Source organism: Taeniopygia guttata, chromosome 2, assembly GCF_048771995.1.
Source record: "Taeniopygia guttata chromosome 2, bTaeGut7.mat, whole genome shotgun sequence".
NCBI classification, from domain to species: Eukaryota; Metazoa; Chordata; class Aves; order Passeriformes; family Estrildidae; genus Taeniopygia; species Taeniopygia guttata.
Genome location: NC_133026.1, coordinates 150,899,822 through 150,916,403, shown reverse-complemented (window position 1 = coordinate 150,916,403; position 16,582 = coordinate 150,899,822). Strand labels below are relative to the sequence as shown.

The 16,582-nt window shown below is 38.2% G+C and overlaps 1 protein-coding gene across 1 annotated transcript; it reads right to left on the bottom strand.

Annotated features, from left to right (window-relative positions):
* Window positions 1-10,084: 10,084 nt before the first annotated feature.
* Window positions 10,085-15,729, bottom strand: C2H8orf82 (chromosome 2 C8orf82 homolog). The gene is made up of 3 exons (XM_041714117.2): window positions 15,481-15,729; window positions 13,953-14,001; window positions 10,085-10,619 (listed from the first exon to the last, which is right to left on the bottom strand). The coding sequence occupies exons 1-3, from the start codon at window positions 15,595-15,597 to the stop codon at window positions 10,168-10,170; spliced, it is 618 nt and encodes a 205-aa protein (XP_041570051.2). The 5' UTR covers window positions 15,598-15,729; the 3' UTR covers window positions 10,085-10,167.
* Window positions 15,730-16,582: the final 853 nt, after the last annotated feature.

The window sequence follows — 16,582 nt, the reverse complement described above, 5'->3', positions numbered from 1 at the left end:
ACCAGAATTTAACGAACGGCCGTTTCCACTCCAATTTTTTCGGCGTCACCGCCCCTCCTCCCTGCGCGCCCTCTCCTCCCTCCCGGCCACCAAACCCTCTGGGCTGAGCCGAACCTCCTTCCCGCGCCACCGAAAATGCGTCGGCGGCTCCGCGGGGCCGTGGCCGGAGCCCAACCCCAACTCAACTCTGGGGCCAACGTTGAGCGCACCAATCCCGCGCCGCCGAGCCCAGACGGGATTTTTGGGGTTGTTTTGGGATTTTTGGGGATCTTTTGGTGGTTTTTTTGGGATTTTAGGGGTTTTTTTGGGGTTTTTTGGGGTTTCTTTTTATTTTGTTTTTTAAGGTTTTTGTTTGTTTTTTTGGGGGGATTTTTGGGGTTTTTTGGGGGTTTTTTGGGGTTTTTTGGGGTTTCTTTGGGATTTTTTTGGGTTTTTTTGGGATTTTTATGGGTTTTTTGGTTCTTTTTTTATTTTTTGGATTTTTGGGATTTTTGGGATTTTTTGGGATTTTTATGGGTTTTTTTGGGGATTTTTATGGGTTTTTTGGGATTTTTTGGGATTTTTATGGGTTTTTTTTGGGATTTTTTGGGATTTTTAGGAGATATTTTGGGTTTTTTGGATTTTTTGGATTTTTTTTATTTTTGGGATTTTTTGGGATTTTTTGGCGGTTTTTTGGGATTTTTTTGGATTTTTATGGGGTTTTTTTCGGGATTTTTTGGGGGGGGTTTTGGGATTTTTTTGCGGTTTTTTGGGAAATTTTTTAGGGTTTTTTTTGGATTTTTTGGTGGCTTTTTTTGGGATTTTTTTGGGGTTTTTTGGGATTTTTTGGGTTTTTTTGGGATTTTTAGGGGGTTTTTTGGGTTTTTTGGGGATTTTTTGGGATTTTTGCCTTTTTTCACGATTTTTTTGTGGTTTTTTGGGATTTTTGGGGGTTTTTTGGGTTTTTTGGGGATTTTTTTGGGATTTTTTTGGATTTTTTGGGGGGGGATTTTTTGGGTTTTCTTTGGTTTCTTGGGGATTTTTTGGCCTTTTTTTAGGGTTTTTTCGGGATCTTTTGGTGGCAATTTTTGGATGTTCAACCAAAACCGACAAAATAATTCGTTAACGCTAGAATTTAACGAACGGCCGTTTCCACTCCAATTTTTTCGGCGTCACCGCCCCTCCTGTCCCCCCTCCCCCACCCGCGCCCTCTCCTCCCTCCCGGCCACCAAACCCTCTGGGCTGAGCCGAACCTCCTTCCCGCGCCACCGAAAATGCGTCGGCGGCTCCGCGGGGCCGTGGCCGAAGACCAAGGCCCAACTCAACTCTGGGGCCAACGTTGAGCGCACCAATCCCGCGCCGCCGAGCCCAGACGGGATTTTTGGGTTTTTTTGGGATTTTTTGGGGAACTTTTGGTGTTTCTTTTGGGATTTTAGGGGTTTTTTATGGGTTTTTTGGGATTTTTTGGATTTTTTTGGGATTTTTATGGGGTTTTTTTAAAGTTGTGGGGTTTTTTTAAATTTTTTTTGGATTTTTTGGTGATTTTTTAATACTTTTGGGGTTTTTTTAGGGCTTTTTGGATTTTTTTTGGGATTTTTGGGGTTTTTGGGTTTTTTTGGGATTTTTTGGGGATCTTTTGGTGGGTTTTTTGGGATTTTAGGGATTTTTTTGGGGTTTTTTTGGGGTTTTTTTTGGTTTCTTTTTATTTTGTTTTTTAAGGTTTTTGTTTGTTTTTTGGGGGGATATTTGGGGGTTTTTGGGGTTTTTTGGGATTTTTTTGCGGTTTTTTGGGGTTTTTTTTGGGATTTTTATGGGGTTTTTTTTGATTTTTTGATTTTTGGGATTTTTTGGGATTTATTTGGATTTTTATGGGTTTTTTTTGGGATTTTTATGGGGTATTTGGGTTTTTTTGGATTTTTTTTATTGTTGGGATTTTTAGGGATTTTTTGGGATTTTTTGGGTTTTTTGGGATTTTTTTGGGTTTTTTGGGGATTTTTTTGGGTTTTTTTGCATTTTTTTGGATTTTTTTGCGTTTTTTTGGGATTTTTATGGGGTTTTTTTGGATTTTTTTTATTGTTGGGATTTTTAGGGATTTTTAGGGATTTTTTGGGATTTTTTGGGTTTTTTGGGTTTTTTTTGGGTTTTTTTGGGATTTTTTGGGTTTTTTGCATTTTTTTGGGATTTTTTTGCGGTTTTTTGGGATTTTTATGGGGTTTTTCTGGGGTTTTTTGATTTTTTGGTTTTTTTGGGTGTTTTTTGGGGTTTTTTTGGATTTTTTGGGATTTTTGCATTTTTTCGCTATTTTTTTGCGCTTTTTTGGGATTTTTGGGGGTTTTTGGGTTTTTTTGGGATTTTGTTGGGTTTTTTTTCATTTTTTCGGGATTTTTTTGCGTTTTTTTTGGGATTTTTGGGGGTTTTTGGGTTTTTTTGCGGATTTTTTTGGATTTTCCTCATTTTTTTGGGTTTTTTTTGAGATTTTTATGGGTTTTTTGGGGATTTTTTACGTTTTTTTCAATTTTATTTATTACTTGTGGATTTTTTGACTTTCTTGACCGTTTCCACTCCGTTTTCTTCTTCCTCACTTCCCCTCCTCTCCCCCCTCCTCCACCCGCGCCCTCTCCTCCCTCCCGGCCACCAAAACCTCTGGGCTGAGCCGAACCTCCTTCCCGCGCCACCGAAAATGCGTCGGCGGCTCCGCGGGGCCGTGGCCGGAGCCCAACCCCAACTCAACTCTGGGGCCAACGTTGAGCGCACCAATCCCGCGCCGCCGAGCCCAGACGGGATTTTTGGGGTTGTTTTGGGATTTTTGGGGATCTTTTGGTGGGTTTTTGGGATTTTTTGGGATTTTTGGGGGGTTTTTTGGGGGGTTTTTTTGGGTTTCTTTTTATTTTGTTTTTTAAGGTTTTTGTTTGTTTTTTGGGGGGATTTTTTGGGGTTTTTTGGGATTTTTTTGGTTTTTTTGGGGATTTTTGGGATTTTTTGGGGTTTTTTGGGATTTTTAGGGGATTTTTTGGGTTTTTTGGTTCTTTTTTGATTTTTTGGATTTTTTGGATTTTTGGGATTTTTTGGGATTTTTATGGGTTTTTTGGTTCTTTTTTTATTTTTTGGGTTTTTTGGATTTTTGGGATTTTTGGGGATTTTTATGGGTTTTTTGGGGATTTTTATGGGTTTTTTTTGTTTTTTTTGATTTTTTGGATTTTTTTGATTTTTGGGATTTTTTCGGATTTTTATGGGTTTTTTTGGGGATTTTTATGGGTTTTTTGGGTTTTTTTTGGATTTTTTGGATTTTTTTTATTTTTTTGGATTGTTATGGGTTTTCTGGGGGTTTCTTTGGATTTTTGGGGGTTTTTTGGGTTTTTTTGCGGATTTTTTTGGATTTTTTTCATTTTTTTGGGGTTTTTTTGGATTTTTATGGGTTTTTTTTGATTTTTAGGGGATTTTTTAGGTTTTTTCGATTTTTTTCATTTATTTGTAGATTTTTTGAGTTCGTTCACCATTCCCTCTCCAATTTTTTCGGCGTCACCGCCCCTCCTGTCCCCCCTCCCCCACCCGCGCCCTCTCCTCCCTCCCGGCCACCAAAACCTCTGGGCTGAGCCGAACCTCCTTCCCGCGCCACCGAAAATGCGTCGGCGGCTCCGCGGGGCCGTGGCCGGAGCCCAACCCCAACTCAACTCTGGGGCCAACGTTGAGCGCACCAATCCCGCGCCGCCGAGCCCAGACGGGATTTTTGGGGGTTTTTGGGATTTTTGGGGATCTTTTGGTGGTTTTTTTGGGATTTTATGGGGTTTTTTTGGGGTTTTTTGGGGTTTTTTTGGGTTTGTTTTTATTTTGTTTTTTAAGGTTTTTGTTTGTTTTTTGGGGGGATTTTTGGGCGTTTTTTGGGTTTTTTGGGGTTTTTTGGGGGTTTTTTGGAGTTTCTTTGGGGTTTTTTGGGGATTTTTATGGGTTTTTTGGTTCTTTTTTTATTTTTTGGATTTTTTGGACTTTTGGGATTTTTTTGGGTTTTTTGGGTTTTTTTTGGGATTTTTATGGGTTTTTTGGTTTTTTTTTGATTTTTTGATTTTTTTGATTTTTGGGATTTTTTCGGATTTTTATAGGGTTTTTTGGGGATTTTTATGGGTTTTTTGGGTGTTTTTTTGGGATTTTTCTGATTTTTTTTATTTTTTTGGATTGTTATGGGTTTTTTTGGGGGGTTTTTTGGATTTTTAGGGGATTTTTTGGGGTTTTTTGATTTTTTGGGATTTTTTTGTGTTTTTTTGGGATTTTTATGGGATTTTTATGGGTTTTTTTCCGGATTTTTTTGCGTTTTTTTGGGATTTTTATGGGTTTTTTTGGTTTTTTTTTATTTTTGGGGGGGATTTTTATGGGTTTATTTTGGGGATTTTTTTGGGTTTTTTGGGATTCTTTTAGGGTTTTTTGGATTTTTGGGATTTTTTGGGATTTTTTTGGGATTTTTAGGGGGTTTTTTGGTTTTTTTTTATTTTTTTGATCTTTTTAATATTTGGGATTTTTTTGGATTTTCCTGGGTTTTTTTGGGGATTTTTTTGCGGTTTTTTGTGATTTTTCTGGGTTTTTTTGATTTTTTTCATTTATTTTTAGACTTTTTGACTTTCTTGACCATTTCCCCCCTCTCCCCCCTCCCCCACCCGCGCCCTCTCCTCCCTCCCGGCCACCAAACCCTCTGGGCTGAGCCGAACCTCCTTCCCGCGCCACCGAAAATGCGTCGGCGGCTCCGCGGGGCCGTGGCCGGAGCCCAACCCCAACTCAACTCTGGGGCCAACGTTGAGCGCACCAATCCCGCGCCGCCCAGCCCAGACGGGATTTTTGGGGTTTTTTGGGATTTTTTGGGGATCTTTTGGTGGGTTTTTTGGGATTTTATGGGTTTTTTTGGGTTTTTTTTGGGGGTTTTTTTGTGTTTCGTTTATTTTGTTTTTTAAGGTTTTTGTTTGTTTTTTGGGGGGATTTTTTGGGTTTTTTTGGGATTTTTTTGGGATTTTTTTGGGGTTTCTTTGGGATTTTTTTGGGTTTTTGGGGATTTCTATGGGTTTTTTGGTTCTTTTTTTAATTTTTGGATTTTTTGGATTTTTGGTATTTTTTTGGATTTTTATGGGGTTTTTTGGGGGGTTTTTTATGCGTTTTTTGGGATTTTTTTTTGGATTTTTATGGGGTTTTTTTAAGGTTTTTTGGGGTTTATTGGGGTTTTTTAAATTTTTTGATTTCTTTGTGATTTTTTTAATACTTTTAGGGTTTTTTTGAATTTTTTGGTATTTTTGGGGTTTTTTGGGGGTTTTTTGGGGCTTTTTTCTGGTTTTTTTGGGATTTTTATGGGGTTTTTTGGGTTTTTTGGATTTTTTTGATTTTTTTTATTTTTGGGATTTTGTGGGATTTTTATGGGGGTTTTTTCGGGATTTTTTTGGGGTTTTTTCGGATTTTTATGGGGTGTTTTTCGGTATTTTTTTTGGGTTTTTTGGGATTTTTATGGATTTTTTGGGGTTTTTTTTTATTTTTTTGATCTTTTAAATATTTGGGATTTTTTGGTGATTTTTATGGGGTTTTTTTGGGATTTTTTTGGGTTTTTTTGGGGATTTTTATGGTTTTTTTTTATTTTTAGGGGATTTTTTAGGTTTTTTTGAATTTTTTTCATTTATTTTTAGATTTTTTGACTTTCTTGACCATTTCCCCCCTCTCCCCCCTCCTCCCTGCGCGCCCTCTCCTCCCTCCCGGCACCAAACCCTCTGGGCTGAGCCGAACCTCCTTCCCGCGCCACCGAAAATGCGTCGGCGGCTCCGCGGGGCCGTGGCCGGAGCCCAACCCCAACTCAACTCTGGGGCCAACGTTGAGCGCACCAATCCCGCGCCGCCCAGCCCAGACGGGATTTTTGGGGTGTTTTGGGATTTTTGGGGATCTTTTGGTGGTTTTTTGGGGTTTTTTTTGGGATTTTTATGGGTTTTTTTGGGATTGTGTTTCTTTTGATTTTTGGGTTTTTTGGGGGGTTTTTTGGGTTTCTTTTTATTTTGTTTTTTAAGGTTTTTTTTGTTTTTTTGGGGGGATTTTTGGGGGTTTTTTGGTTTTTTTGGGGATTTTTTTGGTTTTTTTGGGATTTTTATGGGTGTTTTTGGTTTCTTTTTGATTTTTTGGATTTTTTGATTTTTTTTTTGAGGGGGATTTTTTTTTTGATTTTTATGGGTTTTTTTCAAGGTTTTTTGGGTTTTTTAATTTTTTAAAATTTTTTTGTGGTTTTTTTAATACTTTTGGGGTTTTTTTGGGTTTTTTTGGGGATTTTGTTGGGTTTTTTTTGGTATTTTTATGGGGTTTTTTGGGATTTTTTTCTTTGATTTTTTGGGATTTTTTTATGGTTTTTTTGGGGTTTCTTTGGGATTTTTTTGGGGTTTTTTGGGACTTTTATGGGTTTTTTGGTTCTTTTTTTATTTTTTGGATTTTTTGGATTTTTGGGATTTTTTGGGATTTTTTGGGATTTTTGTGGGTTTTTTTGGGGATTTTTATGCGTTTTTGGGGGTTTTTTTTGATTTTTATGGGTTTTTTGGGTTTTTTTTTTGATTTTTTTGATTTTTTTGATTTTTGGGATTTTTTAGGGGTTTTTTGGGATTTTTTTGGGTTTTTTTTGATTTTTATGGGGGTTTTTTTGGGATTTTTTTGCATTTTTTGGTATTTTTAGGGGATTTTTTGGTATTTTTCGGGGATTTTTTGGTTTTTTTGGATTTTTTTCATTTATTTGTAGATTTTTTGAGTTCGTTCACCATTCCCCCTCCAATTTTTTTGGCGTCACCGCCCCTCCTGTCCCCCCTCCTCCCTCCGCGCCCTCTCCTCCCTCCCGGCCACCAAAACCTCTGGGCTGAGCCGAACCTCCTTCCCGCGCCACCGAAAATGCGTCGGCGGCTCCGCGGGGCCGTGGCCGGAGCCCAACCCCAACTCAACTCTGGGGCCAACGTTGAGCGCACCAATCCCGCGCCGCCGAGCCCAGACGGGATTTTTGGGGTTTTTTGGGGATTTTTTGGGGTTCTTTTGGTGTTTTTTTTGGGATTTTATGGGATTTTTATGGGGTTTTTTTGGGATTGTTTTTCTTTTGATTTTTGGGGTTTTTTTGGGATTTTTGGGGTTTTTTTGGGTTTTTTTGGGGGTTTTTTTGGTTTTTTTGGGATTTTGTTGGGGTTTTTTGGGATTTTTTTCTTTTGATTTTTTTGGAATTTATTTGGGGACTTTTTGGGTTGTTTTGCGATTTTATTGGGATTTTTTGGGGGTTTTTATGGTTTTTTTGGGGTTTTTTTTTGTTTTTTTTTGATTTCTTTTATTTTTGGGATTTTTTGGGATTTTTATGGGGTTTTTTCGGGATTTTTTGGCGGTTTTTTGAGATTTTTTGGGGTTTTTTTGGGTTTTTTTTTTGATTTTTTGGTGTTTTTTTGGAGGATTTTTATGGGATTTTTTGGGGGATTTTTTTGGGTTTTTTGGGATTCTTTTAGGGTTTTTTTGATTCTTTTGGGCAATTTTGGGGTTTTTTTGGAATTTTTCGGATTTTTTTGGGGTTTTTCGGGTTTTTTTGGGATTTTTTTGGGTTTTTTTTTTGATTTTTGGGGGTTTTTTGTGGTTTTTTTGGGGATTTTTATGGGATTTTTTTGGATTTTTAGGGGATTTTTTGGTTTTTTGCATTTTTTTCATTTACTTGTAGATTTTTTGCCTTTCTTGCCCATTCCCACTCCAATTTCCACCCTCCCCTCCCTCCTCCATCCGCGCGCTCTCCTCCCTCACGGCCGCCAAAACCTCCCCATGGGTTTTGTGCCATTTTTGGGGCTTTTTGGGTTTTTTTAAATGGTGTTTTTGGTTTATTTTGGGGTTTTCTTTTTGTGGGTTTTTTTGGGTTTTTGTGGGTTTTTTGGGGGGGGTTTTGGGGTTTTTTTGGGGTTTTTTTGGTGTTTTTTTGTGGTTTATGTGGAGTTTTTGTGGCATTTTCTGAAGATTTTTTTGGGGATTTTTTGGGGCTTTTTTTATTTTTATGGGGTTTTTTTGGGGGATTTTTTGGGGGTTTTTTTGGGATTGTTTTGGGATTTTTTGGTGGTTTTTTGGGTTTTTTATGGGGTTTTTTGGGCTTTTTTGGATTTTTTTTTGGTTTTTTGATTTTTTTGGATTTTTATGGGTTTTTGGGGGGTTTTTTGGGTTTTTTGGGGGTTTTTTGGGATTTTTGTGATTTTTTTGATTTTTTTGGATTGTTATGGGGTTTTTTGGGGGGTTTTTTGGCTTTTTTGGGGTTTTTTGGGGGGTTTTGGGATTTTTTGGGTTTTTTGCATTTTTTTGGGATTTTTATGGGGTTTTTTTCTGGATTTTTTTGGGTTTTTTTTGGGATTTTTCGGGGATTTTTTGGTTGTTTTGGATTTTTTTCATTTATTTTTAGATTTTTTGAGTTTCTTGACCATTTCCCCCCTCTCCCCCCTCCTCCCTCCGCGCCCTCTCCTCCCTCCCGGCACCAAACCCTCTGGGCTGAGCCGAACCTCCTTCCCGCGCCACCGAAAATGCGTCGGCGGCTCCGCGGGGCCGTGGCCGGAGCCCAACCCCAACTCAACTCTGGGGCCAACGTTGAGCGCACCAATCCCGCGCCGCCCAGCCCAGACGGGATTTTTGGGGGTGTTTTGGGATTTTTTTGGGGATCTTTTGGTGGGTTTTTTGGGATTTTAGGGGATTTTTATGGGGTTTTTTTGGGATTGTTTTTCTTTTGATTTTTGGGTTTTTTGGGAGGGTTTTTGGGTTTCTTTTTATTTTGTTTTTTAAGGTTTTTGTTTGTTTTTTGGGGGGATTTATGGGTTTTTTGGGTTTTTTTTGGGATTTTTTCGGTTTTTTTTGGATTTTTTGGGGGTTTTTTTTGGATTTTTATGGGTTTTTTGGGGATTTTTTTGATTTTTTGGATTTTTGGGGATTTTTTGCGATTTTTTGGGATTTTTTTGGATTTTTATGGGGTTTTTTTGGGTTTTTTTCGGATTTTTAGGGGATTTTTTGGGTTTTTTGGATTTTTTGGATTTTTTTGATTTTTTGGATTTTTGGGGATTTTTTTTGATTTTTATGGGTTTTTTTGGATATTTTGATGGGTTTTTTGGGGTTTTTGGGGATTTTTAGGGGATTTTTGGGGTTTTTTTGATTTTTTATGGTTTTTTTTATTTTTGGGATTTTTTTGGGATTTTTATGGGGTTTTTTTGGGATTTTTTTGCATTTTTTTGGGATTTTTATGGGTTTTTTTTTGTTTTTAGTGGATTTTTTGGGTTTTTTTGATTTTTTTCATTTATTTTTAGATTTTTTGACTTTCTTGACCATTTCCCCCCTCTCCCCCCTCCTCCCTGCGCGCCCTCTCCTCCCTCCCGGCCACCAAACCCTCTGGGCTGAGCCGAACCTCCTTCCCGCGCCACCGAAAATGCGTCGGCGGCTCCGCGGGGCCGTGGCCGGAGCCCAACCCCAACTCAACTCTGGGGCCAACGTTGAGCGCACCAATCCCGCGCCGCCCAGCCCAGACGGGATTTTTGGGGGTGTTTTGGGATTTTTTGGGGTTTTTGGGGATCTTTTGGTGGGTTTTTTTTGGGATTTTATGGGCTTTTTGGGGATCTTTTGGTGTTTTTTTTGGGATTTTTGGGGTTTTTTTGGTTTTTTGGGGAGTTTTTATGGGTTTTTTTGGGATTTTTATGGGGTTTTTTGGGATTTTTATGGGGTTTTTTGGGATTTTTTTATTTGGATTTTTTGGGGTTTTTTTGGGGAGTTTTTGGGATGTTTTGCAGTTTTATTGGGATTTTTTTGGGATTTTTCTGGTTTTTTTTGGATTTTTTGGGATTTTTATGGGTTTTTTGGGGATTTTTTTTATTTTTTGGATTTTTTTGATTTTTGGGATTTTTTTGGGATTTATTTGGATTTTTATGGGTTTTTTTGGGTATTTTTATGGGTTTTTTGGGGTTTTTTGGGATTTTTTTGGGATTTTTATGGGGTTTTTTGGGTTTTTTGGATTTTTTGGATTTTTTTGATATTTGGGATTTTTTGGCGATTTTTATGGGGATTTTTTTGGGATTTTTTTGCATTTTTTGGGGATTTTTATGGGTTTTTTGGGATTTTTAGGGGATTTTTTGGGTTTTTTTCAATTTTTGTCATTTATTTGTAGATTTTTTGCCTTTCTTGACCATTCCCACTCCAATTTTTTCGGCGTCACCGCCCCTCCTCCCTCCGCGCCCTCTCCTCCCTCACGGCCACCAAAACCTCTGGGCTGAGCCGAACCTCCTTCCCGCGCCACCGAAAATGCGTCGGCGGCTCCGCGGGGCCGTGGCCGAAGACCAAGGCCCAACTCAACTCTTGGGCCAACGTTGAGCGCACCAATCCCGCGCCGCCGAGCCGCGCCGGCGCCGGGTGGTAGAACCGCCCGTTCTCCGGCAGCGCCGCCAGCGCCTCGGGTCGGAACGGCACCGTCAGCGCCGCGCCGGCACCGCCGAAGGCGATTTCGGCGCCGCCGGGCAGGAGGTGGGTGAAGACCACGGGCAGGTCGGCGCAGCGAAGGAAATTCCGCTCGCGGCCGCAGCGCGACACGAACGGGAACCGCGAACGGAAACGGCCCGAGACGTTCCGCTGGAGCCGGGAGAAGAACTGGGACAGGAAGGCGGCGTCTGCGGAGAGAGGGGAGAGGTTTTAGAGGTTTGGGATTTTTGGGATTTTTTGGGGATTTTTTTGGGATTTTTTGGGATTTTTTGGGGTTTTTTTGGGATTTTTTTGGGATTTTTTTGGGATTTTTTGGGGTTTTTTTGGGGTTTTTTTGTGATTTTTTTGGGGTTTTTATGGTGTTTTTTGGGATTTTTTTGAGATATTTTGGAATTTTTTTGGGGATGGTTTTGGGAATTTTTTTTATTTTTTAGGATTTTTTTAGGGTTTTTTTTTTATTTTTTGGGGATTCTGTCTGGATTTTATTCGGGTTTTTTGGGATTTTTTTGTGGTTATTAGGGATTTTTTGGGATTTTTATGGGTTTTTGAGGGGATTTTTTTGGGGTTTTTTTTTTGTTTTTTTTTTTTTTTCTTTTTTTCTGATTTTTTTGGTGTTTTTTGGGGTTTTGGGGGATTTTTTTGGTTTTTTGGGATTTTTTTTTATTTTTGTGTTCTTTGGGATTTTTGGGGGTTTTTTTGTGATTTTTTTGGGTTTTTTTGGGATTTCTTGGTGGTTTTTTGGGTTTTTTTTGGAATTGTTGGGGTTTTTTGGGATTTTTTGGTGATTTTTTGGGGTTTTTTGGGGTTTATAATGGGATTTTGGGGTTTTTTTCTGTTTTTTTTTTTAATTTTTTGGCTTTTTTGGGGATCTTTGGGGTTTTTTTGGGTTGGGTTTTTTTTTGGGGAATTTTTTGGGTTTTTTGGTGGTTATTTTTTGGTGGATTTTTGTAGTTTTTTGGGATTTTTTTGGGCATTTTCAGGTGGTTTTTGTAGCATTATCTGGGTGTTTTGTGAGGGATTTTTTTGGGTTTTTTGGAGGCGATTTTGGGGGTTTTTTCGGGTTTTTTTTGGGTTTTTGGTGGCGCCGGTTCCGCTTCAGGCGGCCGAAGAACGACGACAGGAAGGCGGCGACTGCGGGAGAGAGGGGGGAGAGTTGGGGTTTTGGGGGTTTTTGGGGGTGTTTTGGGTGGATTTTGGGTTTTTTTTGGGATTTTTTGGGATTTTTTGGGATTTTTTGGGGGTTTTTTTGGATTTTTTTTCTATTTTTTTTTGGATTTTTTTGGCGTTTTTTGGGGATTTTTTGGGGGATTTTTATGGGGGTTTTTGATTTTTTTTGATATTTTTATGAGGGTTTTTTTTCTGATTTTTCTTGGGGTTTTTTGGGATTTCTGGGATATTTTTTTTAATTTTTTGGGTTTTATTTTGATTTTTTGGGGTTTTTTGGGATATTTGGGGTTTTTTAAAATTTTTTTGTTGTTTTTTGGTATTTTTGGGGTTTTCAAAATTTTTTTTATTTTTTTGATTTTTTTTGATTTTTTTTTTATTTTTTAGATTTTCTGGGATCTTTTTGATTTCTTTACATTTTTTTTATTTTTAGGGGTTTTTGGGGTTTTTTTCGGGTTTTTTATGGGATTTTTTGCAGATTTTTATGGGTTTTTTTTTTTAATTTTTTGGGGGATTTTTTTGATTTTTTTGGGATTTTTGGTGGATTTTTTATGGGGTTTTTTGCGGATTTTTTTGGGTTTTTTTGGAGGATTTTTGGGATTTTTTGGTTTTTTAATGGGGGTTTTTGGGATTTCTTTGGGGATTTTTTGGGGTTTTTTGGGATTTCTTGGGATTTTTGGAGTGATTTTTGTGGAGTTTTCAGGGGTTTTACAATGGTTTTGGGGGTTTTTTGGAGGTGGTTTGGGATTTCTTGGAGGTGATTTTGGGTTTTTTTGTTGGCCCTGGTTCCGCTGCAGGCGGGAGAAGAAGGACGACAGGAAGGCGGCGACTGCGGGAGAGGGGGGAGAGTTGGGGTTTTGGGGTTTTTGGGGGTGTTTTGGGGGGATTTTGGGTTTTTTTGGGATTTTTTGGGGGTTTCTGGGGATTTTTGGTGATTTTTTGGATTTTTTTGGGATTTTTTTGGGGGGATTTTTGGGATTTTTTTGGGATTTTTTTTGGGTTTTGGATTTTTTTTTCAATTTTTTTGATTTTTTTGTGATTTTTTGGGTTTTTTTTGGGATTCTTGGGATTTTTGGGATTTTTTTCAATTTTTCGGTTTTTATTTGGATTTTTTTGGGTTTCTTTGGGATTTTTTGTGATTTTTTTTGATTTTTTGGGTTTTTTGAATTTTTTTCTATTTTTTAATTTTTTTGTGATTTTTGGGTTTTTTTGGGGGTTTTCTGGGATTTTTTAAAAATTTTTTTGTTTTTATTTTGATTTTTTGGGGTTTTTTTGGGGATTTTTGGTGATATTTGGGATTTTTTTGGGATTTTTTTTGTTTCTTGGGGTTTTTTTTTGTGGTTTTTCAGGTTTTTTTGGTTTTTTTTGGTTTTTTTGATTTTATGGGTTTTTTGGGGTTTTTTGGATTTTTTGGGGTTTTTTTAAATTTTCTTTTTTTGGGGATTTTTTGGGGTTTTTTTGGGAATTTTAGGGTTTTTTTGGGAGGGGATTTTTTGGGGGGTTTTTGGGTTTTTTGGGGGTTTTTTAAAATTTATTTGATTTTTTGGGGATTTTTTCGGGATGTTTTCAGGGTTTTTTTGGTTTTTAAAATTTTTTTGATTTTTTAAATTTTTGGGGGTTTTTTGGGATTTTATGGCAGTTTTTTGGGTTTTTTTTTTTTTTGTTTTTGGGGTTTTTTTTGCAGTTTTTTGGGGATGTTTTTGGGGTTTTTGGGGGGTTTTTGAGATTTTTTGGTGATTTTTTTGGTGGATTTTTGTAGTTTGTTTGGGATTTTTTTGGGGTGTTTTCAGGTGGTTTTTGTAGCATTTTCTGTGTGTTTTCTGAGGGATTTTTTTGGTTTTTTGGAGGTGATTTTGGGGTATTTGGGATTTTTTTGGGTTTTTTTTTAGGATTTTTTGGTGATTTTCTTGACTTTTTTTGGGATTTTTTTGGGGTTTTTTTTGGAGGTTTTTTACATTTTTTGCAGTGAATAATTAAGGAGGTGAATAAATAAGGAGGCGAATAATTAACAACGTTAATAATTAACAAGGGAAAAAATAAAGGAGGTGAATAATTAATAATTAATGATGTGAATAACTAAAGAGCTGAATAATTAATGAGGCAAATAATTAACAAGGTGAATAATTAAGATGACTAATTAACGAGGTTAATAATTACCAAGGTGAGTAATTACAAAATTGAATAATTAATGAGGTGAATAATTAATAAGGTGAATAAATAAGAAGGTGAATAATTAAGGAGTTGACTAATTAAGGAGGTGAATAATTAACAATGTCAATAGTTAACGAGGTGAATAATCGAGGAGGTGAATAATTAACGAGGTGACTAATTAGGGAGGTGCCTAATTAATTGGGTACCTCGGAAACACGTGGTGAAGTTTTTCACTTTGGCGTCGTCCAGGAACAGCTGCAAAAAAATGGGAAAAAATTAAAAATTTGGGGGATTTTACCCCAAAAAAATCAAAATTTGGGGATTTTACCCCCAGAAAAATCAAAATTTTGGGTTTGGGGTTTTTGGGGTTTTTTTGGGGATCTTTTTGGGGTTTTTTGGGGGGGGTTTGGGGGTTTTTGGGATTTTTTGGGGATGTTTTTGGGGTTTTTTTGGTTCTTTTTTTTGGGGGGGGATTTTTTGTGGGATTTTTGGTTGGGTTTTTTTGTTTTGTTTTTTGGGTTTTTTTGGGGGGATTTTCGGGGGATTTTGGGGGCTTTTTGGGTTTTTTTTTTTTATTTCTTGAAGGTTTTTTGGGGGTTTTTGTGGGTTTTTTTTGTTGTTGTTTTTTTGTGGGTTTTTTTGGGAGATTTTTTATGGTTTTTTGCGACATTTTGGGGGTTTTTCGGGGATTTTTTGGAATTTTTTTTATTTTTTGGGGGTTTTTTTTTGATTTTTCTGGGACTTTTTCAGGTTTTTTTGGGGGGTTTTGGGGGGTTTTTTGGAGAGTTTTTGGGGGGGGTTTGGGGGTATTTTTGGGGATCTTTTTGGGGTTTTTTTATAATTTGGGGGTTTTTTGGGGATATTTTGGGATCTTTTGGGATTTTTTTGGGATCTTTTTGGGGTTTTTTTGGGATTTTTTTGGGATATTTTTTGGGGTTTTTTGGGATATTTTTTGGGGTTTTTTGGATATTATTGGGGTGTTTTGGGGGGGTTTGATCTTTTTGGGCTTTTTTTGGGATATTTTGGGTTTTTGTGGGATATTTTTGGGGTTTTTTGGGGTTTTTTGGGGGTTTTTTTCAGGATCTTTTTGGGTTTTTTGGGGTTTATTTGGGATCTTCTTTGGGGATTTTTTGGGATTTTTTTGGGATATTTTGGGTTTTTGTGGGATATTTTTGGGGGTTTTTTTTGGGGTTTTTTTGGGGTTTTTTTTCAGGATCTTTTTGGGTTTTTTGGGGTTTATTTGGGATCTTTTTTGGGGATTTTTGGGGGTTTTTTTGGGCTCTTTTTGGGGTTTTTTTGGGATCTTTTTTGGATCTTTTTGGGTTGGTTTTTTTTTTTTTGGCTTTTTGGGGGGATTTTTTTGGGTTTTAATTTGGTTTTAATGTGGGTTTAATTTGGGTCCGTTATCGATCGTTATCGATCCTTATCCCTCCATTATCGACGTCCTATCAATCCCTTATCGATTGTTCTCGCTCCCTATCGGACCCTTATCAACCCCTTCTCGACCCTTTATCCACCGTTATCGATCCTTATCCCTCCCTTATCGACCTCTTATCAATCCCTTATCGATCGTTCTCTCTCCCTATCGATCCCTTATCAACCCCTTCTCGACCCTTTATCGACCGTTATCGATCCTTATCCCTCCCTTATCGATGGTTATCGATCCCCTATCGATGGTTATCGATCCTTATCGATGGTTATCGATGGTTATCGATCCCCGCTCGCCGCCCTCACCTGCCCGTGCAGATCCAGGTAATAGAAATACTCGCGGATGCCGGGCTCGGGCCGCTGGCCCTGCCGGTAGCTCAGCCCGGGGAGGGCGCAGAGCCGCAGCACCGGTCCCGCCCTCATCGCGACTGTCGCGATTCGGCCCCGCCGCCTCCTCCTGTCGCGACAGGCGACAGCGACAGCCCCGCCGGAAGTGACCCCCTGGGGGACCGCGATCCGCGGGCACCGCGCGTGTGCGGCGGCGAAAAGGTTCCGGGGAGGGAGCGGAAGTGGGAGGAGAAAAGGCCCGGGGAGGGGGGGGATTTTATAGAATTTTATAAAATTTCCACATTTTATAAAATTATGGATTCTATAGAATTATGGATTATATAGAATTATAGAGCATATAGGATTCACCAAGTGTTTTTCATAGGGGAGATTTAAAAAAAGCGACTTCATAAACTTCCCCCCCCACAATAGATCCGCTATTGGTTCCGCCCCCCCGCCGCCATTTTGCCCTTTTTGCCCTCAGGGGAAAAAAAAAAAAAAAGGCAAAAAATTGGGAAAAAAGTGGGAAAATGGTTAAAAATTGGGAAAAAAGGGGGAAAATGAGGTGGAAATTGGGAAAATAGATGGAAAATGAGGGGGAAAATTGGAAAAAAACGGGGAAAATGAGGGGGAAAATTGGAAAAAAGTGGGAAAATTGGGGAAAAAAAGTGGGGAAATGAGGGGGAAAATCTGAAAAAAATGGGGAAAATGAGAGGAAAAAATGGGAAAAAAGATGGAAAATGAGAGGAAAAATCTCGAAAAAGTGGGAAAATGAGGGGGAAAATTGGGAATTGAGGGGGAAATTGAGAAAAAAGATGGAAAATGAGGGGGAAATTTCAAAAAATTGGGAAAATGAGGGGGAAATTGGGAAATGAGGGGGAACATCGCAAAAAATTGGGAAAATGAGGGGGAAAATCTCAAAAAATTGGGAAAATGAGGGGGAAATAGGAAAATTAGGGGGGAAAATTATGAAATGAGGGGGGAAATTGGGAAATGAGGGGGAAAATATAAAAAAAGTTGGAAAATGAGGGGGAAATTGGGAAAAAAGATGGAAAATGAGGGGGGAAATTGGAAAATTAGG